This window comes from Centruroides vittatus, unplaced genomic scaffold (assembly GCF_030686945.1).
Source record: "Centruroides vittatus isolate TY-2023 unplaced genomic scaffold, ASM3068694v2 contig_1476, whole genome shotgun sequence".
Classification (NCBI taxonomy): Eukaryota; Metazoa; Arthropoda; class Arachnida; order Scorpiones; family Buthidae; genus Centruroides; species Centruroides vittatus.
Genome location: NW_027120915.1, coordinates 63,714 through 80,766, shown reverse-complemented (window position 1 = coordinate 80,766; position 17,053 = coordinate 63,714). Strand labels below are relative to the sequence as shown.

The window sequence follows — 17,053 nt, the reverse complement described above, 5'->3', positions numbered from 1 at the left end:
AACAGAAAATTTGAAAAATACAATGCAAGTTTCTTAACTATAACTATTTTATAAATTTCATTACATAGGAGTTCAATTGTATCATATTTCAGCAATTATTTTATATTTTTGGTTTATTTTATATAAAAATCTTTATAAGTCATTTGTTTCTTAGCATTTATAATTTAAATTTGCACTTAAAATACAAATTTTATAAATCATAAATGTGATACAGCATTTGCAAACTGTAACTATGTACTGTACAACAATATTTTGTATTTTATCGTGATTACATTAATATCATAGATAATTATGGTAAAATTTGATTAGTTATTTTTCATTTTTTATAAATAATGAAATTAAATAATTTAAATTAGGATTTAATTATATATTAATTTTTAAAACTTTTAATGTGAATTGGAATTTAAGAATGAAAAAAAAGAATTTGAATTATAAGTTACTATTAATTTAGATTGTAGCTTTTAAGCATTTTATATTAGAGTATTTTATAAAGTAATAATATAATAAAACAGTTGGAAAAATTATACAGGGTGTTAAAAAATATTCATCATTTAAATGGTAAATAGTACACACTATAATGAGTAAAAAGCTTAATATACATAGATCAAAAACTCAATTGTTTCTGAGATAAATAATCAGATAGACTTTGAGAAACTTTGTGATTCTAATATGCCAAATCTGCATAGGAAACGGAAGGGAGGACCTGTAAATATCAAGGTAAGAATTTGGTAAAATTATTTTCTTTTTTATGTCATTTGATACATAAAAATCAATCATGATACTAATATACAAAATATCTCAGAAATGGCTGTGTTTTCAACCTGTTTACTAAGATGTTCTACTCAGTATGATTTATACTATCTATCAAATAAATGCTGAATGTCTTTTTCTTTTTTAACACACACTATTTGTTATTTGATAGTATTTGTGATTAATTGTGCTTTAAAATTACAAAATGTTTTCAAAATATAATTTCCTTTTTGTTATATACTATAACTTTTTATGAATAATTTATAATCCTTGTGAAATAAAAACTGCATTAATGTAAAAAGTTATTCATTGATATAATTGTAATCGTAAAATTTACAGCAATGTAAAATATTCTAGTCTAATCATTTTTACAGGTTTCATGGGTCATGTAATTTAATTAAATTTTCATTTTGTATTAATAATCAAAATGTAATTAGCAAATAAACATTTATTTTAAAAATAGTTTCTGTCGTTTCTGAAATTCATTTTGAGCAAATTCTTCGGCATTTGCTTTAATAATTGATCTGGGAATAGTTTCTTCTTCGTCCTCATTGCTTTCGTGGTACGATTTGTGTGTTTCTGTAATACAAAAATTTATTTTAATATATTAAACATAATTTTGAATTAAGGATAATGATATAAACAAAACTTTTATTTTTTACTGACAGATGTCTTACAAAGAAATATATAAATCCAAGTTATAAACACAATATTCACTTAGGAAATATGATTTTTAACAGATAAAACATCCTGCAAATATAATCTAAATTCTTATTCATTTTCTTGCACATTTATTTTATAATTTTTAATGGCAAATTAAATATGAAAACTTTATTTTGAAAACTTTTTTCTATAAATTTTCTGACCAAATGATGATGATAACCTAATTTGTTATATGATACATTTTATTATATATAACACAAGCAAATATCAGTGGCGTAGCGTGGGTGTCAGCCGCCCGGGGCGGAGAAAAATTTCGCCGCCCCCTTATTTAGGTATTTTTACAAGATATTATTATTTATTGTGAAATTTTGCCGCCCCCTATAAGTGCCGCCCGGAGCGGGCGGGCTGCCCCTGCCGCCCCCACTACGCTACGCCACTGGCAAATATACTCTACATTGATTGACTGACTACTTGTTCTTTTTTGTTGTCATTAAAGAATATCTGATTGACAGACTTATATTCTATAAATGCTTATAATTTTGTAGCAAAATTGTTAAGTGGTTTATGTGATATACAAATTAAATTTATCTTTAATTTTCTATATTTTTGAGGAATATTTTATGAAGAATAATATCCAAGTAATATATACACTTTATGTCAAGCATTAATGACATTGGTCTGATTTAAAATTATTTAATTGTAAAATCAAATTACCTGCATCATTTAAAAATATAATTTTAACTAGGTATGTTAAAAACATTTTAAATTAAAATACTAAAATGTTAAAATGTATTCTAATAATTTTCAAAAATATAAAACACAAAAATATATTTTTTTAATGAAATATTAAACATTTATTTTAATTAAAATATGTGTAGATATAAATTTTGAAAATGTGCTTCATTTAGTTTTTCTATGATTTGTGTACTTATATAATTTATAAAGATAAAATATATTAATTTATAATAATCATATTTACTTATTGGGGTTGCTTTGTCTTTTGGATAATTGATGCATCTTCTATGAATAGCATTCAATGACTGCATATGATCCAGAAAAGTTGCATAAGATATTTTCTGAGGTTTACTTTTTTTCAAGTAATTAACTTGGTTTTTAATATCTTCTAATAAATTCTTGAAATGATCAACACATTTTTGGAATGTTAGAATGTTTTCGGTGTCCATACTTATTTGATTAAACTAAAAAAAAAAAAACACACACACAGATAAATTTTTGCAATATGAACAAAGAAGGAAATACCAGATTTTCATATGTTTTTTTGAAGTCTTTTTAATACATTGCTGCCCATTGAAATTGCAACACCATGAAGGTGACTTGGATTGGGTTGAAATTTGCTACACAAATAAGTTATATTGGAAGATGCAAATGAATACAATCTCAGTATGTATGCATATTTAGTGCTTGCTCAAGATGACTCCACAGGTATAAAAAACTCACCAAACAAAATTTTGAATATTCTGTCAATGAAATTGACTGTTACAGTGCTTCTAATATGTAGCCATGCCAGGTTGCAAAAGGAGAGAATGTCATGAGCATTTGATGGAGTTCAAAAGAGGAATAATTGTTAGATTAAGGGAAAGAGTAGTCATATTGTGATATTATTGTTAAACTTCAGCAAAATGCTAGTACAGTTATGTATACATGGTGTCATGAGGGATCTGAGGTTCCAATGTCCAAATTTTAAAGGGAAAATCGTCTGTCCGTCCGTCCATCTGTCTTTCCTTAATCTCGAGAACTGAGTTAGATAAATGAAAGACGAGACTAGATATGGAAACCATAGGGGTATACGAACTTCCGATGCAAACCGGAAATCACGTTATTTCAATTCAAAACTTTTCTCCTGAAAGCAGTTAATACGACTCTATTGCTAAAAGAAAAGTGTGATGTACAGGGGCAAGCCACTACTAATAATTTGAGGTGGAGAGCGCATATTTTTAATTAAATAAATTAAAAATTGCAGCCAGGCCTTGTGACGATGTCACAATAAATAACTGCTCGTTTTTGTTGAACTTTCTTTATAAACAGTAAAATTGAGTATGTGAAGTGGAAAATAAATGTTAGATACGGCAAACACGATCCAATTAGAACATTAACTGAATTACGTTTTGTTTATAACAATTAGCCTGTGGTAAAACTGCTCGTCGATATACGTTATTTCGCTTAACGTTGCAGCATCCAAGAACTCTTTGAAGACATTAAATGAGGGCTTGCTCTATATGTATTAATAAAAACTCTCTTAAATGTAATATAAGATTTTACATGTAAAGTACATTAATTTATTTCTACAAGAACAAATTTATTGTTTTCTCAGTCTTAAAATTAGTATAGCCTATATAAGATGGTAATGGGAGATATCAACTTAAAATTCTCCACAAGAATATAAATTAAATTACAGTAAAAGCAGAACAGATAATTATATGAAATCAAATGTTTGCTTTCTTTTAAAAATTTAATTTCAGAGTGTCGAATGTTTTTTAAACATTCTGACAGAAATTGTATATACTATTTAATCTTACTTCAGTTTTTTCTAACAAAATGTGGAGTTGCATTGCACCATTTTTCACTTCAGTAAGAAGACTTCCCAGTCGATTTAACGAATTTTGTGTATCAGTTATTCTTATATTTTCCTCGTTTAAGTCTTGTTTACATTCGTCAATTGTCATTTTATTTCTAGAGTATTGAAAGAAAATTAAAACAAATTATTGTATGCTTAGTAAAGCATTTCAAATAAAAACAAGAGTTGATTAAACTGTGTGCATAATAAAAATTATTAGGTTTATGTTAATATTTTAATAAATTGTTCAATGCGCTTTAGTACCAGCTCCCGTGTATTGGGATCGATTGTGATTTTAAAAGTTTATTCACAGTTAAATGCATTTAAGGAGAGTTTTGAAGATTCAATTTAAAACGAATAACTGGGAAAAGTACTGATAATTTTAGGTGTAGGTGTTGAAAAAGAAATATATATTATATATATATATATATATTATTGACTTAACATCACTACGTATATTTTAAAAGATAATATGACAATACCTTTAAAGTTGATATAATTGGGAAATAATACAGCTATAGACATAAATATTGTATTCTCATACGAGAATTATCTCGTGAGGAAATCGGCACTTCATTCTGATGGGCATATATTTATTTATTTATGTGTACACGATGTGTATTATATATAGTAGGCCATTTTTTTTTTTAAATAATCAAAATTGCTTTATTTTCAAGTTAATTTTAATCGGCCAAATGACCACCTCCAGATGCAGCACAAATACAAATTGCTCTGAGTCTCAAGGAAGTAAGATCCTTACAATTTTTTTTTTGTTTGTTTGTTTTTCATTTAATTCCTGTACTTTAATAATAATTTAATTTGTTATAATGCCCCAATATGCATTTTGCCGCAGACTACGTTATCCTCCATGAAGCCTCGTGTGTAGGGTATGTGTTCTGTACGTTTGTTTGGAAAACGTTATTGATGAATTTTATAATAGATAATATATTTTCTAATCATTTTGTAACTTTTATTTTTTTCATAATTAAAACTTACTTGATAACATTTATGTCTGTTGAATCAATCATTTGTAAACGATTCTTTTCCAATAAAGCGAGTTGATCCAAAAGTTGTAATTTCTGTTCTTCCCGTCTTGATTTTTCTTCCAACAAAGACTGTTTAATTACGTCTTGAGAAATCAATACTAACTCGATTTGCTGTAATAGTTTGTTTTATTAACACTGTTGTCGAAATAATAGGCTATATTTTATAATAATCTAAGTTAAATGCATTGGTCAAATAAATATAAAAATATAAGTATTTTCTATATACAGTACGTGAAATGTGTCAGTATGTGTATTTGGCTGTTCCCTATTTACGGCTAAACACTTATCGATTTGGACCAAAGTGTTTAGTAGTTACATAGCTACTTTCTATGACCTTACGAAAAATACAGGCTAACATGAAATTTGGACTTTCCTTGATTTAATCTCTTTGACACTGATAATTTAAGCTTAATGCATTTTTATCTAAGTAAGCATTTCGTAATAATTAATAAAGGCATCACACGGTCTATGAATAATAATCTGAGTGATGATTTCAAAGAGTGTAGGGTCTTCTTGATTTGGAAGTTTGCCTAAAATAACCAAACTTTTAATGTCTGTCTATTACTTTTCACTCGGGCAATACCGAGCAGATATGCTGGTATACAATATATGTAATTTGTAATAATGAATATAAATCATTTAGACTTTTCAGAATACAAGTATTTAAGGAAAGAAGCATACAATATGCGACAATTTAATTTCCGGAATGCACCTTTAAAAAATATACATGCGGAACTGTACACTAGGGGCTACTGTCACCTTTAAAGTACTTTCCTTGTGCATCTATATACTGAATTAAACTGCGTTCCCATTTCAGGAAGCGTGCCCGCTACTCAATTTCCAGAATACTGTTGAACAGCTGTCTCACATTCTGTTGGATATCAGTTATATTAGAAAATCTTCATCCTTTCAGAGAAATTTTCAATTTTGGAAATAGCCAGAAATTACAAGGATCTAAGTCAGATGAATAGGCAGGACTATTTAATTGGGTAATCGCTTTTTTGGCCAGAAAATGTCTCTCGGTGAGTGCATGGTGACTTGGCGTGATGAATGATCCACTCGTTAGGCCACAGTTCGGGTCTTTCTTCGAACAGAACTAGTAATCACTGCAGTTCTAAATAGCATTGTTAGTTGATTGTTTGTCCCTGTTCAATAAATTCTTGATGGATTATTTGTAATCGAAGAAACACGCCAGCAAAGTGTTAAATTGTTAGCGCAACATGCGTGCCTTTTTAGGGCGCGGTGAACTCAGAGATTTCCATTGCATGCTATGACGTTTTGTTTCTGGGTCGTATTGTAACATTTCAATAGTATATTTTCCGATATCCACGCAAAATTTAATGCGTTGCTTTAAATTTCGGACACCCATTTTTATGCCAAAGAGTACAGATAACTATTACCTTCTCAATAGCTAATTAACAACTAGCTCTATCAGCTTGAAATTTACGCACGTATTAGTTCAAATATGTTCGAACACGACTGAACATGTTTCGATATAGTTATGTCACGGACGACATTACGCGGCCATTCCGGGAATTCAATTGTCATAGGCTTACGTTGTATTTTTGTACAAGTAGACTGAATTCAAATTCCTTGTTGTTTTATTTCTTCAAAACAACATAACTGTTATGATATTCTTGGGATTACTTTTACTACAACCCCAAATTCACATGTAAAGTACATTCTGAGGGATATGACTTAAATAAAAAGGACTATATTCTTACTTCAAAATCACCGGCCATCGTAATCGCTTTAAGTTTTTCGTGTATTTCTTCGTACATCCCTAACACAGCTTCCATTTCTGCCACAGAAAAGCGTTCATCTTCCATGGTTGTTTTCAAACTTATCTGCGGTTCAATTTTTTGCTAAAGAAACGACATAACTTTTAAGTTTAAGATATCATTTCTGTATCGTAACAATAAATGAATTGGCTCTGAAATGGGGATAATGATGCTTATATAAATAATAATTTTATTCTTTTTAATAAATAATATAATTCAGAAATGAGAATTTAACATTGCAATTCGAAATTCTTTATTGAGACTCTTTAAAATCTCCCGACATTTTAGCAAGAAATTTGAGATTATAAATAAATAAATAAATAAATAATCGCGCGAAGCCATATGACGTGATGTTAGAATAATGAAAACTCCGAAAATTCAATCTTATTCAATTCGTATATAGTTTTGTTCTTTAGCTGCGACAGCAAAATGATATACATTCAAGATCCAGTACATCGGTATTATAATTATAGTATTTCCCTGAGTAAGAATGATACATTCTTACTCAGGTGTCATGTCGTGTCTTATTCTGCTTCCTAAAGACTTACTCTCAATTCAATCACATCCTCGTCGCCAGATGTAAAAAGATGTAAAAAAATGTTTTTATAGTTGACAATTTTCTCAGTCTATATGACATTGTTGTTCGATTATGCTCATACTATTTTTTTATTAAAAATGAAAGATTGTGTTTACATTGCTAAATTCTCTTGAAATAAAAATTATACTGGTATTCAGAATAGGCCCGACTTCTGTTGTAAATTCGTAGTATCATAATAGAAAATGTTATTCTACAATAGAAACAAATGTTGCTTAATTAACTAACCTTTTTTTGATCGATTTTTTCAGATTCACAAATTTCATCGTATTCATCTTCCAAACTTATTAACCTTTGCTGCTGTTCCATTGCAGTTTTATGAATCAATTTATTTTTCTGCTGAAATCGTTTCATAGTTTTTTCCTTTGCTAATTTTTCTTCGTGTAACTCACAGCTAAGCTGTATAATTTCGTTTTTTTGAATGTCAATATCTTCTGCCAAAGCTTCTAAATTCTTTTCAAAGTAGATTATATCTTTTTCCAAGGTTTGGCATATCGATAAATATTGCTTCATTACAAAATATGCTATTTCTTCTCTCATTACTTTCTTCTGCATTTCGTTTTCGATATTCTGAATCATCTAAACAAAATAAAAAGTTTAAAATTAATGCTTTTTTTGGGTGAATTATAATAATAATTCATAAATTAGCAGAAAGAAGTTTACTTTTAATTGCTTCTTAGCCATTTGAGATTTTTCTTTTTCTTTCTTTAAATCATTTATACAATCTTCCAGTTTTGTTTTAATTTCGGACAATTCTTTTTCTTTATCTTTACGTTTGTGTAACATTATATTATATTTTTTTTCATTATCAATTACTTGTAAATCAAGTGCTCTGATGGCATTCTAAATAAAAAATATTTTCGTTTTAAAAGTGTAATTTACTAGTATAAGTATTTATTATATTAATAAGTTATATAATATTTAAAATATATGTTGCTGCAACCAAATGAATACATTTTTTCAGGCTTAGTAAACACTGGTGTTGTGTTGTGTTCCAAAGACTTGCCAAGTGTCTTTGAAACGCAACACAACATTAGTGTTTACTAAGCCTGAATTATAGAACGAGACACGGTTTCATCAAACAAATCAACAATACATTTTTTGGTAAAATTTATTATGCATGTATTAATCTAATTAGCAAGATAATTTATTAAATTATTTTGGTGGACCATTGCTCGCCTAAAGTTTGCTATTTTATGTAATCGTTTGGAATTTTACAGATCTGCTTATCGTTTTGAATAAAACGTTTTTGAAACTAACTCTATTATTGAAAAACTACAAAATTTAGAGCTAGCCGCTTATAGTTCTATACTACTAACTATATAGTGGATATAGTTAGAACAGTATATGTTTATTGTATATATTCTGCTGTATTATACAATAAAATATTTTATAGTTATACATACACATAGTAAAACTAGTAAAATTACTGTTACGTATGTAAAAACATGGAATCTCTTTAGATTAAGTCTAGTAATAACAACTCTTTAGAAGATGGTGATGTTCGAATGCTGGAATTGAGAATTATTCTATTGCGAAAAGCTTTTGCTGCTTCCAAGAACTTTCACTAAAAGTTTGAATACTTTACGGATGCGATCCTTGAGCTCACACTATAGTGAGCAAGCAAATTAGAGTACCAAAATGTCTCTCTCAAATGTCGAAAATTATGATCTCATTACTGTACTATGGAGGCCAAATTATTTTCTAATATTACTATTACTCGGGGAATTTCAATATTCTAATTAATCGTTTACTTCAATATTTGTAATTATCAACATGTTAATCAACTTGTTTTTGAATATTCGGAACTAGTTAGTTATTAATTGCTCCGTATGAAACAAATTGGCAGTACTGTATTACCTTATTCTCATTGTTTTCACGAATTATATTTGTTGTCAGTGTTTTCAGATTGAGGGATTAATTTCTCGGCGCAGAACGTTTTAACGTGAAAAGGGATTTAGGGGTTTTCGTAGAAAAAGCCGAAAACGGAAATTTTTGGAATGTCCTGTTTTTAATTCTCTAAGAAAGAAATGAAACTCTGAAGAACTTGATTTTGACTAATTAATACAGTAATGCTAATATAATATGAGTACATAATTTTATTCGACATTGCAACGAAATTTTAAAAAATTTTTGTGGACATGCGCTTCGTTCTTTCCAAGCAGAAAAACATCAATGGACAATGGTGCTGTTAGTTTGAATGTCGGAAGAGCATTCTGTTGGATCGTTTTAATCAGACATTGAAAAAACTAACAGTTTACAAGTGAACGGTTGTAATAATATACTTCAAATCTTTTATTACTTTGTTCATACAAAGTAATAAGAAGCAAAACACGATTCATATTACATGTTTCATATACAAGGATTTGATAAAATTTTTCACGTAAATTTTCCTTACTGGTTTCTGAATTTTTTATGAGAACGATTGTACTTATTTAGCTACAAGTGAATAATAATTTACGCCCCATGCTTTATCCAGGTTAATCTATGCTCTTCTTGTCCATAATCCTCTTCCGTTGCCGCGTTAGACTTATTGTATGATCTTATTGTAAGACTTAACAGAAAATCTCTTCGTTTTGAGCAAGTTTTTCTATTTATAAGTTTTATCTTCGTCTTAAGAATTTCAGAATAATAAAACGAATATAAAAGCTTAAATTTATTATGAAATATTTACAATAAAAATAAATAAATTAACTAGAAGAATTAAGATCTTACTGGAGCAGTCATTCGATTGAAAGCAAGACACTTTGCTTTTTCATTTCGCAGAGCTTTATTGATAATTATTGGATGGGGCTAAAAAGAAAAATATTATATTATAAATTAAATTATAAAATTATGTATTTTTTTTAATTATATTTTTTCGCAAAAATTAAGTTATGCTTACATGTAACATTTTTTGAATATTAACTCTTAGCGATTTGTTACTTTGACGTCGTTCAATTATCTCTTTTCTTCTTTCTTCTTTCTCAATTTTAGAGTTTTCTCTAAATTCTTCCTGACGTCTTTCTGAAATTATTAGAAATAATTAAATTTCATTAATCTTTATGTACAGAAGTCAGTTACAGTTTTGTTTCACGTTAATCTCTCTAGTTTTATGTAATAACAGTCAAATAAAATTGGGTAAAAAAACCATTTGATGTAAATATAAAAAATTGAAAATGATAACAGCACAAATAATCTGTTATTATTAAATATTTTATCAAGAACTAGCGGAGCTACCCAGTGTTGCCCGGAAAATTTGATATTATATATTATTATTTATATGTTACTTCTCCTTTCTTAGGAATTTTGATTTTATCTCAGATTTTTGCTTTTATGAGATAAAGAAAAAATATTTCGATTAGAATATATTTCATTTATCTGTAAAATTCGAATTTCGTTTGTGTTTTTTAAAGATAAAAGACCATCCCCGAACAGAGCTATTTTCACAGAATTATGGACTATTTACGACATTTCAAAACGAATGGACATCTATTCAAATTTTACTATTTACATATGAAAATCCTCTGCCTATGTTTAAGAAAACGCAATTTATATATTGGTTTCTGAGCAGTCAACAAGATTTTGAAGCTAAATTACCGTAGATTTGAATCCACTGTCCGTAGAAGCGCCTATTTTGTTGTTTTGTCCAAAATGTTACTGTTTATATTTGCTTTCATGCAGATAGGATTTAATTAATTGGTAATCGGCCAACCAATCAGATCAGTTAAATGGACTGAACATTGAAGCTTGGTACCCACAAAAACCCTTAAGTACAGTAATTGTTTTGTGCTTGCTAACAGTGTGCTGTTCCAATAGTAACTTATGGAATGCTTAAATACCATGGTTTGATAGACAAGACTTTGTGAGAGAAGAATTGATGTTTCAACAAAAAATAATAGAGACTGCCGGATTACCAAGGCAGTTAAGGCATTAGTTTATCACTTAGGAGGACTCGGGATTGAATTCACGCGATCAATCCCAGGAATTATTTGGGGATGGTATGTTCTGGATATGTCGGCCCCCGTATTTTACCAGTAACCGCCTCATTGTAGAACTGTTCGAACCCGTGATGGATATAGAAAAAAAAAGACCTATAGAAGAGAAAAAGTATAATAAAAATAGTCGTCGACGTCTGCCTGGATGAGACGATAATTCTGGCATACAAATTCTTTCTAATTTTAACTCTAACATATTCACAGCCGAATTGTAATTGCTAAAAATGACACCTAAGTCAGAAAAGGAAAAGTTTTCTCCTGTTACTGCTTCTTCTTTTTCTTCAATGCTGCTGAATGGCGTTTGCGACTTCGTATTGTTCTCTGTCTAGCACTGTGTGTAGAATTTGTGCTGTTATCATATGAAGCCAGGTGTTGATGTTGTCTAGCCAGGTCGTTTTCGGTCTGCCTGGCGTTTCTTGCCTTCAATCTGCCCTCCAGGATGAGTGGCAGTAGATGGTATTTTTGGTGGTTCCTAGTGATGTGGCCTAGGTATTTGCATTTCCTGCTGATGATGGTTTTGATCAGGTCCCGGTCCGTGTGTATGTCTTACGGACCTGTGCGTTGGTCGTGTCGGCCGTCCACGGGATTTTCAGCATTTTTCGATAGAGCCACATTTTGAAGGCCTGGAGCTTTTTTGTAGTGGCTGATGTTAGAGTCCAGGTTTCTACACCATAGAGCAGGATTGGCCAGATGTAGCATTTCAACGTGCGTAATTTAGACGGCCGGATGGCCGAGCGGTCAAGGTGGCAGCCTACCGTTCTGGGGGACCCGGGATCGAATCCGAACGGGTCGAAAATCCCCAGGAATTTTTCGTGGGGTGGTCCGTTCGGATATGTCGGGCCTCGTCCCTCACCACCCGGTCGTCTCATTGTGGGCCTGGCCGAACCCATAATGGGCCTTCTAAAAGAGGCCCTCTTAGTGCCCACAGGGGAGAAAGCGTTTAAAAAAAAAACGTGCGTAATTTGAGCATGAGGTTCAAGCTTCTGTCTGTAAAGAGTGTTTTCCATTTGGCGAATGCCCGCCTGGCTTGTTCGATTCTGCTCTTGATTTCGGCCTCGTGGTTCAGCTGGTCATCAATGAGTACTCCGAGATACTTGAAGTGGTGTACTTGCTCCAACTTTTCGTTTTTTAATTTGATCGTGATTTCGCTTGGAATCCTGCTGACCTTTATCACCTTTGTTTTCTTTTTGTTGATTCGTAGCCTCCATGCTTGGCTTTCTGTGTCCACTTCGTTCGGGATAGTCTGGTTCGGAATCCTCTATTAGTGCTGTGTCGTCGACATATCTTAAGTTATTGATGTATTGTCCGTTAACTTTTATGCCGATGTTCTGTTACTGGCTTAACGTTCCAAATAATTGCGGATACAAATCGTTATTAAATTAAGAAAGATATTCGATAACGTATTTTATATATTTCATTTCATTGCGTAGTTTTCGACGATTTGTCAAATAAGCTATTTGATTTGAAATGTATAAAAATAATTTAAATATTTATATTATTCTACTGTAGATTGTAGATAGATAGCTAGGAAGGACATTGCAAAATATAAAGTAAAAACAAAAATAATTTTTATTTTTATTACATTAAGGAGCAATTTTTCCCGTTACGGGGGGTTAATGTACAAATTATAACAATGCAATATCTTATAAAAATGATAATTAATATAGTTTATTTATATTTAATATTTTAAAAGCTTTAAAGTTATTAAAGAAGAAAATTTAAAAATGCATAGTTTATGATTTGTTTCTATAGAATTATTTTCCGGTTGATAGAAAAACGCATAGAAAGTGGAATCCATAGATTTTAATTTTAATAAATGAAGAAGAGAATTTATAATGTAGGTTTTTATTAACAGTCTAATGACCTTCCTTATAATTATAAATTTAATTATAATAATCATTGTAAGTAGAGATCTGTTTTTTATTTTTATCTATAAATATTGGATAAAACAATACTAATAAAAGTAAAATACGAAGATTAGCGAGGTTGCGGCCGAAGTTTTCAACGCGAAAACGTGTACGTCGGACGTTCAGCGCCGCCTTCCTGTAAGCCTAGATCAGTGGTTCCCAACCGGTGTTCCGCGGAACACTGGTGTTCCGTAAGCATCTCCCAAGTGTTCCGCAAATTTAGTCGCAAATTAGAAAGTGTACAATCGTATTCGAGCCGCCGAATATCAAAAAATTAAAATCATAAAATTTTCATAAACTGAAATATATATGTACGACTCGTACTTATGGAGTGTACTACTGTTTCGAATAAGATAAAGGCAATGATAAAAACTGAATGAAATATGTAAAAAACATCAGGCACAAGTTTCCCATTAAAGTTATTTAGGTATATTTTTATTTTTCTTAGAATTGGCGTTAATAATATGAGTAGAGATTTTGAATTATAAGTGCTCAATTCTAATAAAATAACTGATGACAAGCTTATGTATTTCATATTAACTTAAGTAAGTGTTCCGCTAAAGAAAATTGCTCACAAAAGTGTTCCGCATCCTAGAAAAGGTTGGGAACCACTGGCCTAGATGTTTGACAATGGCGTTTGGAACGTCGAGCGAGCATCATTCCACTGACGTTCAAAATGCCATTGTCAAACTTCGTCGGAAGGCGAAGGCGGTGTTGAACGTCCGACGTTCACGTTTTTGCGTTGAAAACTTCGGCCGCAACCTCGCTAATATCAGAATGATTTAAACTTATACACGCAAATGATAAAAATCTTCAAAAATGATTTTCATATTAGGGAAAATAAACAGATTCAAATAATACCCAAATTTGATCCCCTGCCGACAGTGCTTCAGGTGAGATGACTTTTCCTCACACACGCATTTGCGATAGCAAACATATATACAGTCAAACCTGTTTTTATGCGCTCTTTTTATGTGCGATTTTTTTAATGCGAATTTTTAATTTGTGCGGTATAGTTGGCGACTAGTCTCGTGCGATTCGTCATGTCTTACGTTGACTTATTATAGCTAAATAAACTTATTATAGCATAAATGCACTTATTATAGTAATATTATTGCATGAATATGCGAAAAATGAAATAATTTACTCTTTAAGTCAACAAAACACCAACTGGACAAAAATATGTAAAACAGACGATAGACCAGACGATGCAGTCAAGTGCTGACATCTGTTGTCAATAAATTCTATTTCGTACGGTTTTGAGTTATTTTCTGTGAGACTGTTTTTATGCGGTCCCTGTTGACCGCATAAAAAAATATTTTTTAATTGTGTTGCGAAAACTATTATTTACAGCCATTCGTGAAGTTTCGTGAGATTTTTTTTTATGCGTTTTTTTTAATGCGGTCCCTATCCCCCACATAAAAACAGGTTTGACTGTATAATGCTTCATTAAAGTTATATATATTTATTTTAGTTAGCGTTAAGAAATTCATGTGCATTATTATATTTAAAAGATTTTTCAGATGTTTTCATTACTTTAGGCATATTTACGATCTAGTTCAGGGGTGTTAAACCTTTTTGAACCTGCGTGCCATACAGTAAGCACACTTAGCTTTAAAGATGTTTATGCATGCCAAAGTTTTAAACTTCGAATTTTTATAATTGACAAAAATATGTAACGCCAAAAAATAATTTTCGGTATTTTTTAGTACCGGTTTGAAAAGTTTAAAAGCATTAAAAAAGTGCCATCCCGTTTTAGTTGAAGTCCAATCTTCTGGGGAAATTTTTAAAGTAAAATGACATTTGTAGTTTTGTTGAATTCTCAATATAGAAAAACGTTATTAATCAAATAATATCGTAATATTTATATACATTGTATCAATAGAAATGTTTATTTTCGTAAATAGTCATAAAAAATTAAACCATAGAAACCTTTAAGTTTTAGTTTCATTTGTAATTCTTCAACTTTATCTTCAACTCCCCATTCGATCTTCTTTAAATTAATACTTTCCAAAGACGATGAAGACATTGTTCTATCTTATATTAAAATTATATTAGAAATTGATTTCATTATTCACATATCTTTTGCATAATAAATCTAAAAATACCTGTAAATTATTCAATTATTTAGACTAAATTTTTCACGAACTGAAATTACGATAATTTAATTTCGTTTTCTTAAAATAGTTAACAATCGTTTAATTCAATTATGATTTAATAAAAATGGAAAACTAATAAATTATGAAATATTTATATTATTATATTTATATAATTTCAATTATTATAATAACATGTTTTTTTTAAATAAATGATTGACTAATTATATATTAATATAAAATTGTTTTACATAGTATTTATTATTTCAGTTTTTTTAAAACTCTTTCTGCCCTGTGGGGACTAAGAGAGCCTCTTTTAGCAAGCCCATTATGGGTTCGGCCAGGCACACAATGGGGCAGCCGGGTGGTGAGGGACGGGGCCCGACATATTCGAACGGAAAAAATTCCTGGGAATTCTTTCAAACCTACACATGACCCACTATACATTCCCTCCACATCTGATGATCCGCCCACTTACAAACTATCGGCGTTTAGGGCCCTTATTAGAAGGGCATTTGCTTATTGCTCCAACATATATGACAGAATGCAAGAGTTGGATAGAATCAGAGCCATTGCAACATCCTTAGGATTTAGAACAACAACAGTTGAAAACTTAATAAAATCTTACCTAATACCTAACAAAAAGAAACCAAAAGGGAATTCAAACAGAGAAATCACTAAATTCATTTACAGAGAAGGATTGTCCGCTGTAATGAAGGAAGTAGCCAACTGTAGGAACACAAAGTTGATCTATAAACGGGCACCCATCATTTACAATGCACTTAGGAACGACAAGGATAACATCAAAGGTGATGAATGCTCTGGGGTCTATAAAATACCGTACAAAAATGATCAGTTGGATCTTAATAAAGAATACATAGGAGTCACCAACAGGAGCTTGAATAAAAGACTTAAAGAACACATGTAGGACATAAGTAAAGGACACTGCAATACGGCCTTATCTAGAATGGCACAAACTGAAAGATCAGTAGTTAATTGGAATGAAGCTAAGGTTATTAAACAAGTATGCTCACCATCGTTAGCATTAACTATGGAAAAATTCGAAATATACAGATCAGGCACCACGGGCATGTGTTTGAACTATAAGGACGCCACAAATCTACCAACTGCGTGGAAATTTATGATTGATAATAACCCCGTATATTCAATTATACAGCATACGCTCATCCCATATTTATGGTATAGATATATAGTTTTATTGCATTTTATGTTAGTTTACGTTCTTCGATTTAATATTTAGTTGATCAATGCATTTATTTAGTTTTATTTATATGTTTGTATTTAAACGGATTGTTCGAACGGTTTTAGAAATTTGAATTTTTGTTTCGTGTAAACGTTCGAACCTAGAACCTGTGCGAAGAGACATTCCAAGAGTTAAATTACCTGGTGACGACCCGTTGAGCAGGTAGAAAACGTTTGTAACATAGTAAGAAATACTAATTCTCGGAGGCATAAGGTGTTTGAGTCAAAATATTCAAAACTCTGAGTGTTTATTGAAGAACTGAAATATTTAAAGAACCGAATTAGTTGAAGTCGAATGCAAAATGTTATTACTACAATTATAAAATTTTCTTAGTAATTTTAAGTGAAAATAGAATTCAGAATTTTAATATCATGGTTATTTATTCAATATATTCGCTTT

General features: G+C 30.5%; 1 protein-coding gene across 2 annotated transcripts; it reads right to left on the bottom strand.

Moving 5' to 3' along the window:
* Positions 1–1,055: 1,055 nt before the first annotated feature.
* Positions 1,056–15,533, bottom strand: LOC136968411 (outer dynein arm-docking complex subunit 3-like). Of its 2 annotated transcripts, none has more exons than XM_067262431.1 (11): positions 15,403–15,533; positions 15,227–15,331; positions 10,295–10,416; positions 10,126–10,203; positions 8,074–8,253; positions 7,639–7,989; positions 6,759–6,899; positions 4,985–5,145; positions 3,951–4,104; positions 2,393–2,612; positions 1,056–1,329 (listed from the first exon to the last, which is right to left on the bottom strand). In XM_067262431.1, exons 2-11 carry the CDS (start codon positions 15,321–15,323, stop codon positions 1,199–1,201), a joined length of 1,635 nt encoding a protein of 544 aa, XP_067118532.1. In that variant the 5' UTR covers positions 15,324–15,331; positions 15,403–15,533; the 3' UTR covers positions 1,056–1,198. The 2 variants fall into 2 exon arrangements, with proteins under 2 accessions (XP_067118532.1, XP_067118533.1); XM_067262432.1 differs by having other exon boundaries at positions 15,227–15,327; positions 15,403–15,459.
* Between the last annotated feature and the right edge of the window lie 1,520 nt (positions 15,534–17,053).

Coding starts and splice junctions, on each gene's coding strand:
- LOC136968411 (XM_067262431.1), bottom strand. CDS start 15,323: ATGTCTTCATCGTCTTTGGAAAGTATTAATTTAAAGAAGATCGAATGG. Junction 10,417..15,226: donor AATGAAACTAAAACTTAAAG/GTTTCTATGGTT, acceptor TAATAATTTCAG/AAAGACGTCAGGAAGAATTT. Junction 2,613..3,950: donor TTTTGTTAGAAAAAACTGAA/GTAAGATTAAAT, acceptor TTTTTTTTTTAG/TTTAATCAAATAAGTATGGA.